We start from the raw sequence: 19,741 nt of genomic DNA, 5'->3' as shown, positions 1-19,741 counted from the left end.
CTGTCTGCTATGTGCTACGAGACCCTCTGGGTGAATGTACTCTTAATAAATGAGTTTAGCATAACTGTATAACTGCTTCCCAGAAACGAGACGACACAAGCCTGGATTTAGCAGCTGTGATGGCACCTGCCTAGGGATGCCTATACACACATAGGAATCTTCCATTCCGAGTTAGAAGGCTCGCGCGGCCGGAAGAGCTCCCGCTGCCCTGCCTGGGAGTCATGCGGTCACATGTTAGGCGTCACGCTTGTGAATCACAGGCGGGGGATGAACACGTCAAGGCACACAAACAAGCAGCACATAACTGGCGCTGTATTTAGAACACTCCAACCTTCCCAAGGGAAGAGAGGGGACTTATGTTTTTTATTTATCGTCCTAGCAGCCAATGGCGAGAGAAAGAAATGAAATAATCTAGAGTTTCCTTGGCTTGCGGGGCTGTGTTTACAGTGTGCGCTGCCGGTCACGCTACAGAAAGCGAAGCAGCTGTGGAGGCTCTGTGCCACCAGGCATGAAAACAACGTAGCCAGGATGTCTCCTGACCATAGGATAGATAGTTAGGGATTTTTGCCTTCATAGCAGTTATTAGGGGAGTCAGACCTGGACCAGATAGCTTCTTTGCAAGCTTTGTAAATGCTACCTGGAGCGTCAGTGCTTTAGCTCGAACCTTATCTCGATGTTTTAAAAAGGCTCACCTTGTGTCCATGTGGAACCCTAGGTATTACTAAGAGGCGCCTCTTTTAATACTTTTACTGTTTAACAGCCATCCGCCTCCTTGTTTTTATCGGAGCGTTCTTTTGGCAACTGTACAAACTGCAGTAACGTTTGTCAACCTGTGTTTTTTTTGCCAGCACATCATTCTTTGGCTTTTACCACCCGCCCCCCCCCTTTCGATCATAGAAATACAAATTGCTGCAAATCCCGCCTTTTGTCAGCACTGTGTTTTCCGTTATGTTGAAGTAATCTGTTGGTGCGCAGCCCTCTTGACCCAATAGTGCACAGTAGAAGGGGGAGGAGTGAGCCACACTTGTTGAATGCAGTCACTCATTAGCAGCAGCAGACCCCGTGCAAGAATTCCTGCCCACAGTCAAAATGGCTGCATATGCTTGCCCTCCGCTGGTTAGTTCTTTAGGCAGGTGCTAAAGATTTCCCATATCAACAAAGGAGGGGGGGACGAGGAGCTATTAGAAAAGGTCCTGTACCAGGGCTCCCAAGTTAAATGCAACAGCAGTATGATGGTAACAGTTCCTAAAGAATAAAGTAAGAGAGATTCAGAAAGCCAGTTGGGCTTTTGAAGAATGTGCAGTGTCTCCAAGATGGTTAGAGTGTGCCGAGAAAGAGTGAAGGTACTCCTATGTGGATCTGTAAGTGCCCTCACACACCCAAACAGGTGTATAGCATCATCATCGGGCTGGTGCTCCTCGTGGGGGTGGCGCTGCAGTCCCTCACGGGCCCGTTTGACGGGGCTCTTTGTCGGAGATCTTCAAGGAGTTTGCCGCATTTGTGCATGGGGGTGTGTGGGGCTAAGTGTAAGTGGTGTGGTGATTGAGTTCTAAAAAGAGCCCAAGGACACTTGCAATTTATTAAGGGTGTCCTCGGGGTCCGGATAAAATATATCACGGGGATGGAGAAGCAATCTCAGTTGCCTGTGTGAGAGGGGAAAATGAAAAAATACAATCCCTCTTCTCTCACCCGTGTAGTGAATAAAGTGAGTGTGTCAAGGGGTCGACATGTTTCGCGCCATAGATAGTCCCTAGTGGATCTGGGGGCGCTTCATCAGGACCAAAAGAGTAAGGTATGTCAACTGGGAGTCGGGAAAGAGACACCCTATAAACCCATGAGTCCTAATTGTAGGAAAGGTAGTAGCCGAAGCTACCGGGTAGGTGTTCCGGAGCACAGAAGAAGAGCACGCACTGCCTTCACTGCTATTTGGCTAAGCTGACGAGGCCTGACCTGGAACTAGGGAGGGCCGTAGGCTTCCTGGCTGGACATGGCAGGCACATCCTTCGTCGCGCGCCTGTATGTACACTTATTTTCCACATAAAGCCATTTCCAGCTGACGAGTCAAGATAGCCTATCAGGAAAACTGTCTGTGATAGTTGAACTGCCCGGGCAACGTGGGGTCAGAGCATCACATGCGCATCCTTTGCAGAAGAAAGGTTGCAAAACATTGCTCTATAAGCGCAGTTATCCTGATTTATGATCCTGCAAGATGGCTGAGTGAGCTGAACACTATCTACGGACAGCTGCTCTGTGGTCCAACGGTTACCAGCCGAATCCTTGTAAGGTCAACTCATCCTTCCGAAGTGGGTAAACAGGGCGCCAGTAAAATTGATGTAACAGCACTGTTTCCAATTGTGGATGTGCTATATGGAGCACTTTATTGAAGAAAAAAATATCTATATCTGTATACACCCACAAGAAAAATCAAATTATAAGAACAATGTTGTTATTTTATTTTTCATTATTGGCTATGTTAAGCAGGTGCAGGCGGGGCTGCGCTTCCAGCAGAGCAGGGGGCGGAGTGGTGGCACCCTCCTAAGTGCACATGAGGGTTTTGTCAGCCGTCTTAGGTCGGCTAAACCCTCATGCGCACTTGGCATGTTCTCCACCGGGCTGTGTTGTACAGCCCGAAGGAGAACATGTCCAGCCTCATGTAGCCTCAAGTATTAGGTCTCGCATTATTAAAGTTTGAGCTATTGGTGTTGCATTATTTAGCAATGCCAATAGCTCAAACTTTAATAATGCGAGACCTATTGCATTTCAAATGCTTGTTTCAATGTGTTGCTTTCTTTTTCTGCAAGTCCGGTGTTTACTTTTAGTGCACTCACCAATGCCAAAGCACTAGTCAATGGCCAATAAACAATGACAAAGCCAATAGCTCTCACGTTGCTGAGACCTATTGGCTTTGCCAATGCTTGTTTACATCCTCCTGCCTTAGCAAAGGAATATTTCAATGGTATGGGAAAAACACAAGAATCTCACTAAAACCTGAAATAAATAGCTGAAGTTAGTTTTTTCTTTTCATTATGCAGCTTAAAGATCTACCTGACTATAATGCAAATACACAATACATGTACTTGTTCTAATGAGCCGAATCAAGACTTTTAAAACGTTTGTTTCGTTATTAAAATGCACTTTTTGGGAGTTTGAAACACTAAGCGGAGAACTCTAATTTCATTTATGGGAGTAGATTTAAGCTGTAGGGTTAATTTGTTTTGAAGGCTGCCAAATATTTCCATTATAAGATGGCGGCATAGTTACAGCAGGACAATGGCCAAAATACAAAATAAAGTTCAGTCATTGTTCTTCTTTTATCTCGATCACTACCTCTTTTAGCCGGTGAATAGAGGTTTCCCATTCCAACTCTGAGTCGAGTGTTTCTCTGATGGATGTCTTTTTTTGAGTTGAGTTTAATTGCCTCTGTGTCATTAATAGAATTGAAAATTGTTAATCGCGAACGCTAGAAAAGTTTTGATTAAAAAGAAAACCTAAATACTCCTCTCTAAAAAGATGTCCATTACAGAAACGCGTTTGATGTATTAATAAGCCTCGTCTTTCCCTTAATGTTTATGAGCTTGTTCTTATTAATATTTTAAATAAACTATTTCCTGAAATCTACAACTGTCCTGTTACAGTGATTGTGATTGAATTGTCAATTTGCACTTCTCATTCCGTAATCGCTCTTTTTTTTTTTTTTTTTTTTTTTTACTCAATTGCAACTTCTTCAGCAGTTGTTTCAAACTAAACAGATGCCACACATACATAAATTACTCATGCAGCACCTACAGGCACACATGTGCACACACAAGCAAACTCACATGTATGTGTTGCCTTTGTGGTGGATATATGCATAATGGCCATGTCCCTCTGGACCAATTGTTTTGTGTGTGTGTGTGACTGTTACCTGTGTGTATACATTCACTGTCCATGCAAATCTACTTGTAGTGTTGTCAGTCTGTTCATGCACGGTAGGAAAGCTAGCTCTCCTGGCTTTGCCAGTACTTGTTAGTTTTTCTTGTACTACTCCAAGATGGGCGTTCGTCATCTCGGATTGGTAAATTAAAGTAATATTCATGTACATAAGTGGTGATGCATGTACGTACATTAGTCCTTGCTCCTGGCCCTTCCATTTTGATTTTTTCTTTTACCCTGGTTTTTAGCATCCACAATCAAGCATTTTGGTTCTTTTTTTGCCAATGGTGTTGAGTAAACGGAAAATGTTGACTAATACCTTTTAACAGCAAGACCTATTAGCTTTGTCAATACTTGTTTTAAACACCGTGGTTAAAGCATCAGGCAATGCTTACCCTCTAAAGCTTTCCATTAACTCTTCTCTAACACTTTTTTTCAGTTTGACCCATAAAATGTAATATCATTTTTTGTTTAGCACTCATGATAATGACTTTGCAAATTCTAAGGGAGAATCCAGTTCCGGTCTGTCCAGTAGTAGCTGCGGGAAAATAGATATACAGCATCATAGGCTCAACCTCTACAGCTCCACCAGCGAAAGCAGAAGAACTAATCTTTTGGGGAAGGAAGTCTACCACCCTAAGACCATTTCAAGAGCTTTGTTAGTTTTCTGACTGCTCCCCATGGTATTTCATGGCACAATTAAGTTAATTAACTATCTAGCGTAAGAAAAGAAGGAACTTCCAAGACATTTTGAAGGAAGATGTGATCATTTTAGTTGGCAGAATATGTGCTGCAGAGGATGTCCTTAATACTTTTACAGTATATTTATTACTGTACAGTCTGTTTATATGCAGGGGCTGATGAGTGATTGTCATCCACCACCAACCACATATTGTGGAGTTGGAAAGGACCGAGCAGTGGGTAAATAGTGTGGGACGAAGGATGCTGCTTCACTTGGATTAGTAGAGCAAGGAAACATGAGTTTGTGATCTACAATAACGGAATAATTTGTTTTGTGGGGTTTTTGTTTCATATGTAAGAGCAATTCCTTCTTCTCAACAAATCTTATAATTATTCTAGGTTCCAGTGCTGGTGCAGGCAGTGGGGAGTTTCACGTATATCGACATCTCCGCAGGAGAGAGTATCAGAGACAAGAGTTTATGGATACCATGTCTGAACAGGTCAGTGTATGTTGTATTTACAGGATGAATACCCATGCATGTCATTTACTACATTTATTGCATTCAAAAGGCTTATATTAAAGTGTTGTCTCTCAGATCTTCATAACAAAGGCGTACAAAGGAGACCATGTTGGTTGGGGACAAATACTAAGCAACATCGATTTAAAAAAAAAAAAAAAAACACAAAAAAACCCTCATATTTTAGTATGTTCATTGGGGTGCAGATGAGAGGTGAGCATCTCACTGGACAGTATGATCTGACTCCAATTTGAACAGTTTACAACTTTGCTAGTTTTGATACTGTCTTATACAAATATTTTGAAGCCGTTCAGAGCAAATTAGTGAAATAGGACTCTCTTGCTAATGGAAGTGTGCTCCCTCTGTGAAGGTTTGTGATGGGTAATTGCAGTCATGTGACTTGTCTGGTTCTGCACAACTTCTCAAAGGAGGAAAGTAGAAAGAGTTCTAGCTCCTAGTGTTTATTTCTGAAAGAAGTAGGTAGAAATATTTTAATCCTTTCGAGAATTGCGGTCATGCTGCTTGTCTCGTATTTGAAGGAGTATTTCAATGTTTAGGAATTGCAGAAATTAGAGAGTAAACAAAACATGGGGAGTAATTCCAAATATGCTCACGTTCACTTTCATGTAAATGATTACCTTCTAAGAGAGAGAACACAACGGCTATGCAACCCAAAGTCTGCAAAGAAATTATGTACCTTTTAGTTTCCACAGTTTCCTAAAGTGGGCTAGCATACAGCTAATCCCATCCTTCCTTTCTGTTATATTCTATTTTGTGAGAGCCACTGGATAAAACCTGTAATTATTTAGCCCAGAAAATGACTACAACATGTCACATCCAGTTTTGTATGGACGCAGTCTGTGTTGTTTTTGTTAGTTGTCAAAAAATGTGAGGCTTAGGAGGGACCTTAGAGCCTCATTGGCCACGCTACCGGTCGATGATATGTAGAAAGCACAGACCCTACTTTATCTCCAAGCTGCTCGGACTATGGTTATAGTTCAACCACAATGCCTAACGTTAGGCGTGAGACAGGATCAGTGATTAAAATAAAATGATTCCATACAGTAAGAAATTAAAATGACACAACAATAGAAATAAACCATTGTATTGGTTGTAGTACCTCAAGTACTACCAGGGCCAGCTGGGCTTTGAAGAGAGTCTGATGATATGTTAAGTGTATTTGTGAAGTAGAGTTTCTCTTGAGAGCGTATCCTGGCGGTTATGGAGGAGCAGTCTGGGCAGAGCCTAGGCCTGGCCTTGTTGAAGAGCTACGTCTTCAACTTTTTGCAGAATTCAAGTCCTGAGGAAGCGGCTCTGTTGTGCAGGGCAGGTCATTTCAGGCTTTTAGAGTGAGGTAAGAGAAGGTGCGACTTCCGGTTCTGGTTCTGCATAGCGGGGTATGTGTGCAAGCAGGAGGTTGGCTGAGCTGAGGTGTCTGGTAGGTTTGTGAAAGCTGATGCAGTTGTTAAGGTGTACAGGGCCCATGTTGTGTAAGGCTTTGAAAGTGTGTGAGAAGTTTGAAAAGTGCTCGTTAGTGAAAGGGGAGCTGGTGGAGCGCTTTATTGTGCTGGGGGGATTGAAGGTGAGCCTGGTTGCTGAGTTCTGTGTAGTCTGGAGTCGGCTGGTCAATTGTGTTGATTCTGACATAGAGAGTGTTTCCGTAATCCAGTTTGCTGGTGTTGAGGACTTGTGTGATTGTTCTGAGGGTGCTGGTGTGGTTATATTGGAAATCGTCTTCTTTAGCATCTTTAGTGTGGGGAAGCAAGAGGCAGAGACTTTGTTTATTTGGCCGGTCATGATGAGCTGGTTTTCAGTGACTATCCCAAGGCTCTTGGCGTGAGAGAGGGTGGAGGTAGGGGTTTGGGGGGATTGAGTCTGAGTTCTGCAGGTCATGAAGTGAAGTCCCACAGTGAGGTGTCTGCCCAAGATTGGTGTTTAGTTTAAGGAAGTTGGTTTTCCTCAATCCTGCAGCTTCGTCCATGCAGGTGGAGAAGTTGCTTTGGGTGTTTGGCGTTTTGTTGGGGAGTGAGAGTATGAGCCAGGTGTTGTGGGCGTATGATAAGATCCTGATTCCGCGGCTGTGGATAATGCTGACTGGACGAGTCGTGCAGGTCTTAAGCAGGGTAAGGCTAAGCGATGATCCTTGCAGGACTCCGCAGACGAGGTGAGGGCATCCAAGCTGAGAGTGGCCAGGCTGACCAACTAGGTGTGACCTATCAGGAAGGAGCATATCCAGCAAAGTGCGAGTCCTTTGATGCCTACTTTATTTAGTCGTTGGAGGAGGATGGGGGTGGTGTTCGGTGTTGAAAGCCACAGATCGGTCTGGAAGGATGAGGGCTGTGGTGTCTCCTCTGTCCATTACCATTCGGATGTAGCTTCTGAGACCTTGTTCTAGTCTTAACGTGAGGAGTTTGAGGCAGTGTTTCTGTGGTGGTGTGGGATGGGAAAGCTGAAGTTGAGGAGGGTGTAGTCGGACCAGTTGATCAGTGTGTTGTCTACAGTGATGTCGCTGAAGTTGGTGAATATGGGCTCAAGCGGGTATCCAGAAGCCTGTGTGGGACTTTCCACATGTTGGGAGAGGCTTAGGTTGACTGGTCCTCGAGGAAAGAGGTCTTATTTGGATTGGTGCAGTCTTTCAGGTGGAAGGAAGAGTAGGCCGCTGAAAAGGATGATGGTGCTGGAGTTGCAGAAATAATATGCAGTGTGTTTGGATTGTGCCTTGATTTTAATACAATACTATTATTGCCTAAGCATTTGAACCAAAAACAAACATTCTAGCTAGTGTAGTTAAAACATTTCAAACCAAACTAATCACGGTTACTGTCTGTCTTCCGATGTGATTGATGATCGTTATGGCTTTAATTCGCGTGCCTTAAACAAGATGCTCAAAATGAACAAACTAGTCTTCTTTTTCTTCGTTGCTCATGTGGACGAGCTTCACAAAATGAAAGCAAAGGCTGTAAGTGTTTTGTAAATCTGTGGGCGTGGAGAAAAAAGAACTACCACAGGCAATGACCTCCTTACCTTGCCCAAGTTGGTGGACATTGTCATTTTCCTACAAAATGTAGCCGTCGTCTCATGGTAAAAATGTTTCTTAAAGTTGCTAGGCATTAAACCTTAAACATTTACTTAAAGGACATTGCCCGAGCTCTGATTTGATGTTCTGGTTCTGGTTGATGTTCTGGTTTCTTCTCCCATGTATGCACTAAATATGTTGTGGTCCAACTAGCAGGTCCTGCTTATCTAGCCTGAGGTCCTGCAACCTACATTGCGTACGCCAGTGTCAGAGAGTTCTGTCAGATTTGCAAGATTTATCTATGCGCTGTTTTAGTGAAAACTGCTTTTTGGTTGTGTGTAGGTGAATACTGCTTCAATGCTAGCACAGTATTTTGCTTTTCTTTGAAAAGGACGGGGCTGTTTGAATTTGAGAAGACAGAGTGTGATGAGTACATCAACTGCTAAATATAAATGAAAAGATTTTGAAGCACAATTTTGCTTTGCCAAAAAGAGAGAGTATGTTGTTGCCACTGTAGTACGAAAAGTGGTGAGCTTATTTTAATTTGGCAAAATTTAACATGTAGAAATATGTTTTGACAGCAAAAAATGAATGATGAATTTGAAAGAAAACTGGAGAAGAACAAAATAATTGCGGAGGAACGGACGGCCAAACGCAGGCTGAAGCGGTAAATAAACATTTATTACCCCATTTGAAGTTGTCACTGTTTCTCTAAGTTTGTCCCTAAAAACAAGAAGTGAAGCGGTTCCAAAATTGAGAAATGAACTGGCCCACAAGGAAATCTGAATGTTTCCGACTGGTTCACGCCGTGCAAGGGTCGGTCGTAGCATGGATATCGCACCTATTCCCATGGCCCGGTACCATATTGCGGAAAACCTACTAGCCCTATTTGTTACCTGATGCGAGGTCAGAGCTTGTCCTACTCCTCGAGTCCATGAACAGTAAAGCAGCCTCTGAATCTACAAAAAAGTGTGCCTCACTTTCAATTATATATGTATTTTTTCCATGTTGCTTGGTGCAGCGTGGCACAATGCTGATTCCCCTCAGTGCAGCCTTTTATAGTAGGAAGTCGTTTTCGCCAGTGTAAAGGCCTCTAAGAACTCACTCTACTGTTTCCAAAGAGCTTCTCATGACACTTTCAGATTGGTGTCTGTCCCTTTAGTAGACAATTTCTATGATAGGTCTCAGTTAAGCTCCAGGAAAGGACATTAGTGCAAGAAACCTAAGAGCCGTTTCTAGCCTTCCAGGGGTTTGGTTCTGGCTGAGGCAACTTTAAGGTCTGTGGTTAGTAAATGGACATTAACCTCCAAGCTGGACACACTATTCTCCTGAGTGCTCTTACGGTTTCAAAGTCGTTTCATTCCCAATGAGTTCACATTTTGGTTTTGAATGTTTTCCACCTCTCTGCGTTCATTTAATACAAGTGGCTGTAGCCGACACTGCATGGCTCTCAACAGCCAAGCTGTACTTTGTGGCTCGATGCTGTGGATGAGTGAGAATCTCTTCAGAGGCTGTAAAATCATATGTTTTTATATGGCAGATTTACTATTGCCCAGTTTCCCTAATATGTTAATATTGTGATATTTTTTCAGAAGGAAAAGCTCAACTCTCAGTGGAGAACACAGTAGTTTAGTTCAGCACAAACTCCCAGCAGTGACCATCATATGGCCTTCTGTCATGCTGTTTTATTAGGAAGTTAGGCTGAAGATGGAGACCATGTGCAGTTTGTGATGTCACATCACCAGAAGAAAGGGAGAGACCAGATGTTTTAAGTGGCTCAGGCCTCTAAGGATCTTTGAGATGTACTCCTGTTCTAACAAGAGCTGGTCTGTAAGAACACTATAGTTAAGGGTGTGACAAAGCGTCTAACCTTGAATGCTTCATGGCGAGCGATCATTCCGAAAAGAATGAGTCTTGTTAGAAAGCGAGCATCATATTTTGATAAGAAACAAACACAAACGTTTTGTATCTTTTCATCATCGGGTGCTTGGTGTCTGGATCTTTATGTGAACACCCCACATGAAATATTAGTTTGGAAGCAATATATGTGGCACGGGTTATTTATTTAAGCAATTTATAGAGCGCGCAAATACCCTGGGACGTTACTGATTAACTCTCCAATGAGCAGTGGAGATCTGCACAAACGTTGTTAAAAGGCGGTGTGAGTAAGACTGCATCACTGTTCGAATAAATCAGAAGCCGCAGCAGACACTTTCACTGCTACCTTTGACACCACAGCCACAGTGCCATTGGTATGGTCTGACCCTGAACACTTGGGTATGAAGCCTGATGCTGACCTTTATATGTAGCTGTGAAGGAGACTCATACTTTCATCAGAACCCTGAAGTGTGGGTTTTCTAGTACGTCATGTATGTCATCAGCCAACATATAAACACGCAGCCTCAAAACAATAGAACATGATGCACTTTAACATGCTGCCCTTGCCCGGTGCTTATTAGCCTAGCGTCCATTCAGCAACCACAACCATCCATAGACATTGTGACACCAAGCTCTGCCTCTTTGACACCTGTTGTAAAAAAAAAAACAATGTCAATCTATAGCCTTTAAATTGTATAAATAACTTTATTGTGTGTTATACCATATGTGCGGTTTAACATACTGGCATTAGCAGAAAGTGATGTAAACAATAACCCCTCAGTTTCTGGCCAGTTAACTCATTGCAATACTAACTTAAATCTCACAAAAAAGTGTATTGCCAGGTGGATTCAAAACTTGTACTCTCTGAGTAAACTGTAAACTCAAAAGGTGCACCCCTCTTCATCACACTCAGTCAGCTAATAAACTGCAGTTAATGGCCCTAAAAAACCTTTCCCATCGTTTAAAGCATAGAGATGGAATTAAATACTAGTACCCGAGAAGCCGTAAGGGGGTCCAGAGCTTTTCTCACATGACCTACTATTTAAGAATCCTAAAGTGCTGAATCCACAGATACATCTGGTGTTGAAACTCTCATACTGGACAATTGTTGCCGAAAAGCTTGAGATCGGAAAAGCAGTACATGTAAATTGCTGTGCGGATTTTTCAAAACTGACAGAATAGTGTAATTGGAAAAGGATTTTCTTTGAACATTTTTAACTGAGCAAGCTACCTGACTGAGATGGTCAAAGAGAAGTCACTGGAAACACCAGTGTGGTTTGTTCGACCGTTTGCCCATCGAATCATTGAAAATTGGTGAAAAGCATAATTTGACGTCTATTCAATTCCGAATTAAGGCGTCCAGATCCAGCACTTCTGGGTGTTATCGTAATTTGAGGTTCAACATGCATCCACATGGCCTACTTGCAAAGAGCAGTGGCTCTACTATCTTGCATAATATGCCCCTGTGTATTGACCAATCGCTGGTATCCATAAAATAATTGAAACTCTGATTAGTCCAACATAATTCAGACCTGGAAGATACTTTAACTCAATCTTCCAAAAATATGAAAATATTAACAACATATCATAGTTATTGTTGTTATTAATACATCTTTCATGTTTTCAAAATAAAAATACCACATTAAAGGTCAACAATCCCAGGGAGCAGTAGTGAGGTGTAAAGTGTCATATTGTTAGGGCTCTTTCAGAATATAGCTTTTGAATGCCACTGTTATCCTTGCAAATTCTAGGATCAAAGAAAAATGTGTCTATCCTGGGGAGAACACAGTTCTTGCTGTTCTGGGCCAGAGCACAACACCCAAACAAAACCCCCACAAATAAAAAAGAAAAACCATGAAGTAGTCTGAATTCCCGATTGTGCCTACAGGAGGCAGCTGAAGCAATCTTTGGTTGTGCCCCCTTACTCTGTCCAGCTTGCATCTGATTATATTACAAGATCAGTGCACTGCCAAAAAGTGACTGTTTGTGGCTTGTATATGTCCCATCTAGTAAACTACTCCCCTGCCACCACTGATAGTGAAATATGGTTTGTGTAACAGATCATTTTTTTGAGATAAAGCGCATTCAGATTCTGAATAGTTAGATAACGTAAGGGATTGCACAAAATCATCTGAATTGAGGAGACAAGAAACCTACCTACTAAGCCATTTATAAAGCCATCGTGACCAACACGCCTGCCTACGTGGCTGACAAGCGGACTATCTCAGGTGGCTCTCTGCACATCCGCAGCCAGCATCCCATCAGGCTACAGGCCATTATAAACTAGAAAAACCAATGCAACAGGTTTTTTCAGTCTATGTTCCCTGAATCTTGGAAAGCATCTCAATATCCATCAGGGCTGCTCCAGCCTTGTTCCATAGTCGGAAAGAGTTGAAGACAAACCTCTTTAAAGAACACTACAAAACTAGGCAGGAAAGGTACACTTCTAGTCCCAGAAACCAGCAACCTCTCCAATCACTCATGGTTCACGCTATTTCCAGACAATGAACAGTGAAAATTCAGAAGCCAAACATCTTATCAGTAGGATTTTATGCACTGAGAGATCAGAAGAATATAGTCTAAATGTATCATCTCTGGACTAGGCCTGATTATGAAATTAAATCAATTTTTATTAGCAGAGCACATAGCATGAAAATACATTGCCACGTGGCCTACAACCCTGCGGGCCGGCTACATCACAATCAGCAAAAGGAAGGCGGGCCTATGAAACCAAGGTTTTCTTAGGTAGGTAGTGGACACAGCATGCCGCCTACAACCCATTCCGGGCCGGCCGCGTTTGATAAAGGAGGTAAGTAACTGCCCTAGGCCTGAGTTTAGAGCAGTTACCAGCAGCTTTATCATCTTGGTAAAGAGGTGGACTGAAAAATCACAGCATTTTCCATTCAATAAGTAGATGAATTGGAACTATCGTGGCTTTAACTGAAAGCCAGCAAGCTTCAAGTATTCTAAGTTACTGTTAACATAAAAAAGAAAGCTGAGCTGGCCAGCCACTATTTTTCAGGGAAATAAACAAGAGAGTTTTGCTTCTTTGGTAATGTAAGCACTGTTTAGAAACATTGCTGTTCATCTAGACACTGCTTTTGTGAAGGGATAAAATGCCCATTTTGGCTCCAGTTAAGTATCAAGACTACTCTGAGGGAGTTAAGACAGCGACCTCTCCCTTGCCAAGGTCACTAGAAACGTGTGTGTCAGTCTGTCTTTCATTGGATAGCTTGACCAATGAAACCATCTGATCCAAAACATAATTTTGGAAAAATGCTGCAACTTGGCCTGACTGGTTATTAAACTAATCCCCATATCATATGCAAGTGTTCTGGTGCTTTCCTGTGTTTTTTGGTTTCAAACTGGTGCTTTCCGGTGTTTTTTGGTTTCAACTGTATATTGGCTCTAGCCCTTTATGGTTGCAGAAAGTATTTTTTGGTGCCATTTGTTCTTTGAAACGAAAACAAGGTCAGTTCTCTGTGACATCACCAGTATTGTTACCTGAAGGGATGCGAAGCTCCTGATCCGCAAACTTTGAATGGTGACATGTTTGAAAACACATTTACCCAGCACTTGGCAATAATTCCACTCCTATTTCTAATCAAACCTCTAGATTAGACAACCATATTTTGAATTAACTTGATGCCTCTGAGAGGAAGAGTTCAACTAACCAAAGTGTTCCTCTCTGTTAGGAGTGCGTCTTTAAATTTTCAGAGAAGCATTTTCTGTCCACAAATACGTATGCAAGTTAATGACACTAATTACAATTTGCCGTAGAAGAAAAATACAATAATACAAATATTTGGACGCAGCATTTTATACCAGAGAAAATGAATCTTCTTAGTCGTGTAAAGATAACCCCTGTCACTATAATCCAAAATAGCGGTGCTCAGTGTATTGTCCTGGTAGAAAAAAGGCTGAGTTGGTCCTGGCCATTTGTGAAATAGGCACCTGCAAGTTTCCTTATGTCTGCATTGAGGGCTTAGCTCCCTGATAAATCTTACTGTCTGCAAACCCTTAGCCACAATTAAAGAGAGACTGTGTTCCGGAAGTGTATGCACCCTCATTGGTCCTCTGCTGCCCGACAAGGTCAGCATGCCAAGGACCAGGGGCTGGAGGCTGTGTGCTGTCGGGGGCTGGGATAGCTCAGTCCTGCTACGGTGTTGTTGTGTCTCTGACGCAGAGTTTCCTTAGTTAAAAACGCCCAACCCTCACACTGGACCTACTCCGTGCTTGTCCACAGTGGACAAGCCTGCCCAGGTGGCAGAAACGCCCACAGAGTAGTTTAGGATTAAAGCCACTCTGCAGCAGATGATGAACTAAAACACACATATAAAATAAAAAGTAATTGGATTCAAAACTATTTTTGGCGAAGTTAACTTAGATTAGCGACCTTGAAAGGGAGACCGAGCATGGCACTGGCCGCCTTCTATGGACTATGATTCTTGCTGATTGAATGTAGGACTAATAAGCACTTGGTGAGGGGAGAATGTTTGCCACATCTTTTTGTTTCAATTTTTTTGAACGAATATGTGTACTTCTTTGCTGCTATTTAATAAAGAAGTGCATCGCAATATGGCGGCCTCCTTGTCTAGCTGTGAAAGGAAATAAAGAAGTGCATCGCAATATGGCGGCCTCCTTGTCTAGCTGTGAAAGGAAATAAAGAAGTGCATCGCAATATGGCGGCCTCCTTGTCTAGCTGTGAAAGGATAGTGTTGCTACACCGTAGCGATGTCTTTGATTTGCAAGCACGTGATCCGGGTCATTGATCATTTTTATTCCCTTTCTTGACCTGAAAGAAAACGCTTCCAAAATAAAGCCAATCCTCATTAGCAGTGTCGGGCCAAATAACATACTGAATTTCGTAGCCACAGTAATGCGTCTAAGTCAGTCATTTTGTGATAAGCCTCTTTGCAGATAATCTAGTTTCCCGTCAATCTAGCTACATACAGACTACAGGATTTATTTGTTCTTTTAAATATCAGTGCTGTTAACGAGGAGATGTTGCCCAGTGTCCGAGTTGATTGCCTTCCACCTTGAATACTGGTTTATACACCCGGTTTTAGCACTTGAATAAACGTGAATGAATTCTGTCTTAATGAAAATATGTACAATTGTGGAATTTTTAAAAGGTGGAATGTAAAAAAACTGCTATTTAGCACTGTTGTGCTGCCATAAGCAGACTGTAAACACACATTAATGTTCGATCACAATCATGTTTGATGGTCTTGCTAAAGAATAGTAATCATTTCTAAATATCAGTAATGTTTGGATTTTTAATCTGTTTTCCACGTTAATGTATATCTGTTCTTCCCTTCGTAGCCAAAAGTTGAAAGAAAAGTTAAAAATGGCTAAAAAAATGAAACCGGAAAACCAGAAGGACAATGAAGGTAGGTGGAATGACCTTTTATTTCCTAATAGTCGGTTTCTGCATGTATAGCTTTGATATGCACTTGGAAGCGGTTTATTTATTAGAAACATAACTTTCTTGTATCGATATTTGGTATTCATGCTTCCATGCTACATTTGTCTAAGTCAATTTGCACAACTGGGAAGCAACATTAGTGGAAATTAGGAGAGTTTGCAAGCCTTTAGGTCCGATGGAGCCCAGGAACCCAACAAAATAACTATTCAAATGCTCAATTTGCTGATGCGTGTATTTAGGGCCACTACATAAGATTTTCTGGGTTATGCCACTGTACCCGTTTATAAGGAAGGTAGCCAGGAACTGCCTGAATCGTTTTGCCTAATTTCACTGTTAAATATTTTTGCAAATTTTCCAAATTGATATTTCAGAGGCGCCAATAGTGGATGGAAAGTTGTGAAAACAATCCTGTAGTTCCGGTTGACCAGGTTTTTGGTTTTTCCATTCGATGGATAAATACTGTAACTTCGACAAGGTAGCCTGCATGTTGCCTTTAGGGACTTTAATTGTCACATTTGCTAGGGTCCCAAATTGCCTAGCGTGGGAGAAGAGGTGCCTTCAGCTTACCTAGTGATCTTTTTGAAAGCATACTACATACTCTCTCTCAGTTATCTGTAAGGACACAGGCTAGCAAAAAATGACTATAGAAGGTTTTGGTAGGTATGTGTCCTTTGTCGAACCTTTGTTAGCATCCTTATGAGTGACGTCGCTAAGAATGTATACCTCACCCCATTCAACTGGTCATTCCGCATTCTCCCAATGTATCACCTGGAGATTTTCGTTGTTTTCAGCAGCCAGGGTCCTTGGGTGAACCTTGCTAATAGAAGTTATCGCCCCATCAGAAACTCATCATGTGGCCTCAGCCATTACCCAATATACACATCGATTTGCTTTTGTGGTTTTTTTCAAGATGGTTTGTGGCAAAAATGTAAGCAGGTAAAGCGGCACGCTGTATAGGATGTCTGATTCAACAACTATAGGATAGTCTCCGGTCCTGCCACCAGGCGTGAGGCAGTGCACAAACTAATAATAAGAGCCGCCACACTATTTATATTTTTTTCAAATACTCCCCAGAAAAGAACAATTCTGTGATTAGTGAGTAGGCATTTGACGCTGCCCCTTTATGAATCTATTCTATGTTGCACAGCAGTGTCAGGCTGCACAGTTTCCAGCTCTGTGACACAAAAAGCTATGAACACAGATGATCCTTTTTAGGCTTCCTCTTCTCTTAATAAAAACGTTTGTTTATTGTTTTACTTCATTCATTATCTCGAGCTACTTCATTTGTTTTCTGGAGTAAAGTGATAATTTTTCAGTTTCATTAACTGCCATCTCAACCACTGTGCTGCCTGACTTTAATAAGTGTAGCAGCTCTGTTGTTTCCCAGCCAGCTGCTCGCTCCACAGGCAATTTTGCATTCATACTTTGTGTCCCTCCTGTTTTGAAAAGAAATGTTGGAAGGGCGAGCACTCTGTGGTTTGACTTTCAGATTCTCACCTTTGCCAAGTCACAAAATATGCTATCGAGGAAAATGAAGGCGAGCTAAGCTGGTTAAAAGTAAGAAAGATGGTAGTTGGTGGAAAGAAAGGACACACAAATATAATTGTACTTGGTTACACAAAAGGTATGCAGTGTGAGATTGAAGCAGACTATATGTTATTGTAAATAGAGGAAGTGATGAATGACCTACTGAGGAAGAGTGAATCATCAGGGTCTTTTGATTGGACACTTTCATATTCATTTGTTTAGAAAAAAAATCATTTGAAGGCCTTAGAGAAATATAATATGCCAGCGTGCTTGTTACAAGCGAACACTTGGTCTATTTTAAATAATGCTGTAAAAAAAACTCAAATTCCTTCTTGTGAACATATCTTTATCTTAATGGACAAACGCATTCAGCGCATCATGGGGTTGGGTATCTGTACTTACCCAGGGCCTCGTATGCAGAGGCTTTATGGCGATATAGGAGTGCCACTTATTTAACCAACACGAATATACATCTCTACCATAATGCCATTATGTAGATGGCATTTACATTATCCGGACCAACTTGGCTGACTCGCGCGAGGGGTTCCATGAAGATATCAGCAACTTCTACTTGTCCACATCATTATATTTCGAAAGCTCCACCTTTATGATTGGTTCATAAATTGGATCCATACATAGGAACCGCCATTTATCAAAAGATACCGACAGACGTTAATATTAGCGCAACAACTGTTTCATCCTGACTGCATGAAAGAATGTTTTAGACTGGCAGCCAGATTAGATACTGAAGATTCTGTTCTGAGATGAGCCTGAGCATGACAAATGAACACCCTTATTCTCTTCACAAAGAGCTCCTACAGTATTTAATGATCTGTCAGTTGAACTGGCTGTGACAGAGAATGGGCCAACAAGCTACACATCTAAAAATCTGAGATATTAGGAAAGATAATTGGTTGATTGTGTGTGCCTGGTCAATATATAGCATACAACATGACCACACGGAATGAATTCTAGTATCAAGTGTTGGAGTTTATCAAAACCCTTCTGTGACACTGACACGCTTATCTGTATCCACAAGTCGCAGCCACTTTTTCAGTAAGACAACCCTACGCACACTGTTCTCTGACCTTCCTTTCTTCCTCTCATAAGAGCATGCTTTGTGTACTTATTTCACTTTTCTTTATGTTACTCACTAGCTGGGCCAGTGCCACATATTTGGGCAGATCTCTGGCCCTCGCACCCCACGTCCAATTCTTCTGACAGATTGCACAGCTCTCCAACCTCTTGTCTGGGTGTCCCGTCCATTAGCCGCTCGTGCGCAAGGCAACCACAATATGATGCCATAAAAGTAGCAATTGTGTGTCATACAAAACTAGACAGCTGTACATAGTAAATCTAGTCGAGCTATTTACGTTCTTCATTATGTCCCTTTACATGAACACGATGCATACCACAACGCAATTTAAATGTATATTTGGTGCCATTTAGAGATCCATTATGTGCGTGTCCCAAAAAAAATAATAACTTCATGTGGGGTTAAGGTAAGGCATTGCTCTCCCTTATGATCAGTATTAAGTACAGTTTGTGAAATTGGGCATTAATCACTAAGTAAATCTATACACACCCTAATTTAATTCCAACCCATCCCCACTGGGCTTTTGGCTACTGTTTTCTGCCTGCAAGCTAAACCATCTCGGAAGCTGAGATTTCACATATAAATAAGAGCTATCTTTCTATGTATTTAACCCTACTTAACATAAATATCCTGATTTGTTTCAGATTCTAGTGAATCCCAGGAGGAACAGCACAGTGAGGAAGAGAAACCCGGCTCTGAAGCAGAAAAGGAGGCAGCGGATCAGCCCAGCTTTGTAATTGGGGGAAGGTGATGAACTGTCGGTGGCCCACGTTGGTCAGTTTTCAAAGACAATGAGGTGATCACGAAAGAGATCAGAATAACAAACATTTTGGATTAGAGTTGCATCGAATTTCCATCTTGCATAATGTTAGGACAAGCAACAAACTGGTAGTTGTGGTCCTTTTAATTAGGGTGCGATTCTGACCCCGCACAGGAGTACTAGCTAGGTCAATTCCCTGGGCTTTGGAGGTGGTCCGCCATACGGCAGAATTCCTGGTCAGAAATCTTTTATTGTGTTAATAGAAAAGATAGTTTTCCTTTTGTGTATGAAATGGCATTTGTGAAATCGGATCTAGCGTTTGCCGTCCCTTTTCTATGGACTGAGGACTTACAAATCCACCAAACTTCAGTTACGACATGAAGCTGTGCAGCAACAGTATATTTTTTGTTTTCAAAACCTGTTTCATCAAAAAAACAATTACAATTGTTGTTGATTATTAAAAAAAAAAAAAATATATGTTTTTGCTGTGCTTTGTTATGAATGCTGTGTGCTCTTGTTGTGCTTGAGGTGATGACAGCAGAGGCCACATAAACACAGATAGATCTGTGATCCTCATGTCACCCCATATTATTAAGGACACTGTCTTCAGCCCTGCGCTTTTGTGTGACAACATAATGTATCCTGTGCATTGTTGTTTGTATATAGTATTATTGGTAATTTCATCAATGGACGCCCCCCCATTCTTACAATGTAATGGTCTACATAGTCATAGGACAACACAACTTTTTTTTAAACTCTGTAGTACTGCCGTCTTTAGTACCCCATAGTACCTGTGAGTGAAGCCGTCTCTTACCTGGCAATGTAGTAAACGGTAACCTGGATGAATTGCAAACTGCAGCGCCTGTGAGTGCAAGGGGCTGGCTGCAGTGTACGATTTTAAATATCTGTAGTGCCCCAAAGAGCT

At 41.9% G+C, this 19,741-nt stretch overlaps 1 protein-coding gene across 1 annotated transcript in view; it reads left to right on the top strand.

Annotated features, from left to right (window-relative positions):
- Window positions 1–19,293, top strand: part of PRKRIP1 (PRKR interacting protein 1) — a 166,697-nt gene extending 147,404 nt beyond the window's left edge. The window contains exons 4-7 of the mRNA XM_085649599.1: window positions 4,993–5,093; window positions 8,709–8,794; window positions 15,331–15,398; window positions 18,701–19,293. Coding sequence (XP_085505725.1) covers window positions 4,993–5,093; window positions 8,709–8,794; window positions 15,331–15,398; window positions 18,701–18,807 — 362 coding nt within the window. The 3' untranslated portion in view covers window positions 18,808–19,293. The remainder of the gene's footprint in view (window positions 1–4,992; window positions 5,094–8,708; window positions 8,795–15,330; window positions 15,399–18,700) is intronic.
- Window positions 19,294–19,741: the final 448 nt, after the last annotated feature.

This window comes from Triturus cristatus, chromosome 3_2 (genome assembly GCF_964204655.1).
Source record: "Triturus cristatus chromosome 3_2, aTriCri1.1, whole genome shotgun sequence".
NCBI classification, from domain to species: Eukaryota; Metazoa; Chordata; class Amphibia; order Caudata; family Salamandridae; genus Triturus; species Triturus cristatus.
The sequence above is the reverse complement of the archived record's forward strand: the minus strand, read 5'-3'. Positions and strand labels throughout refer to the sequence as shown.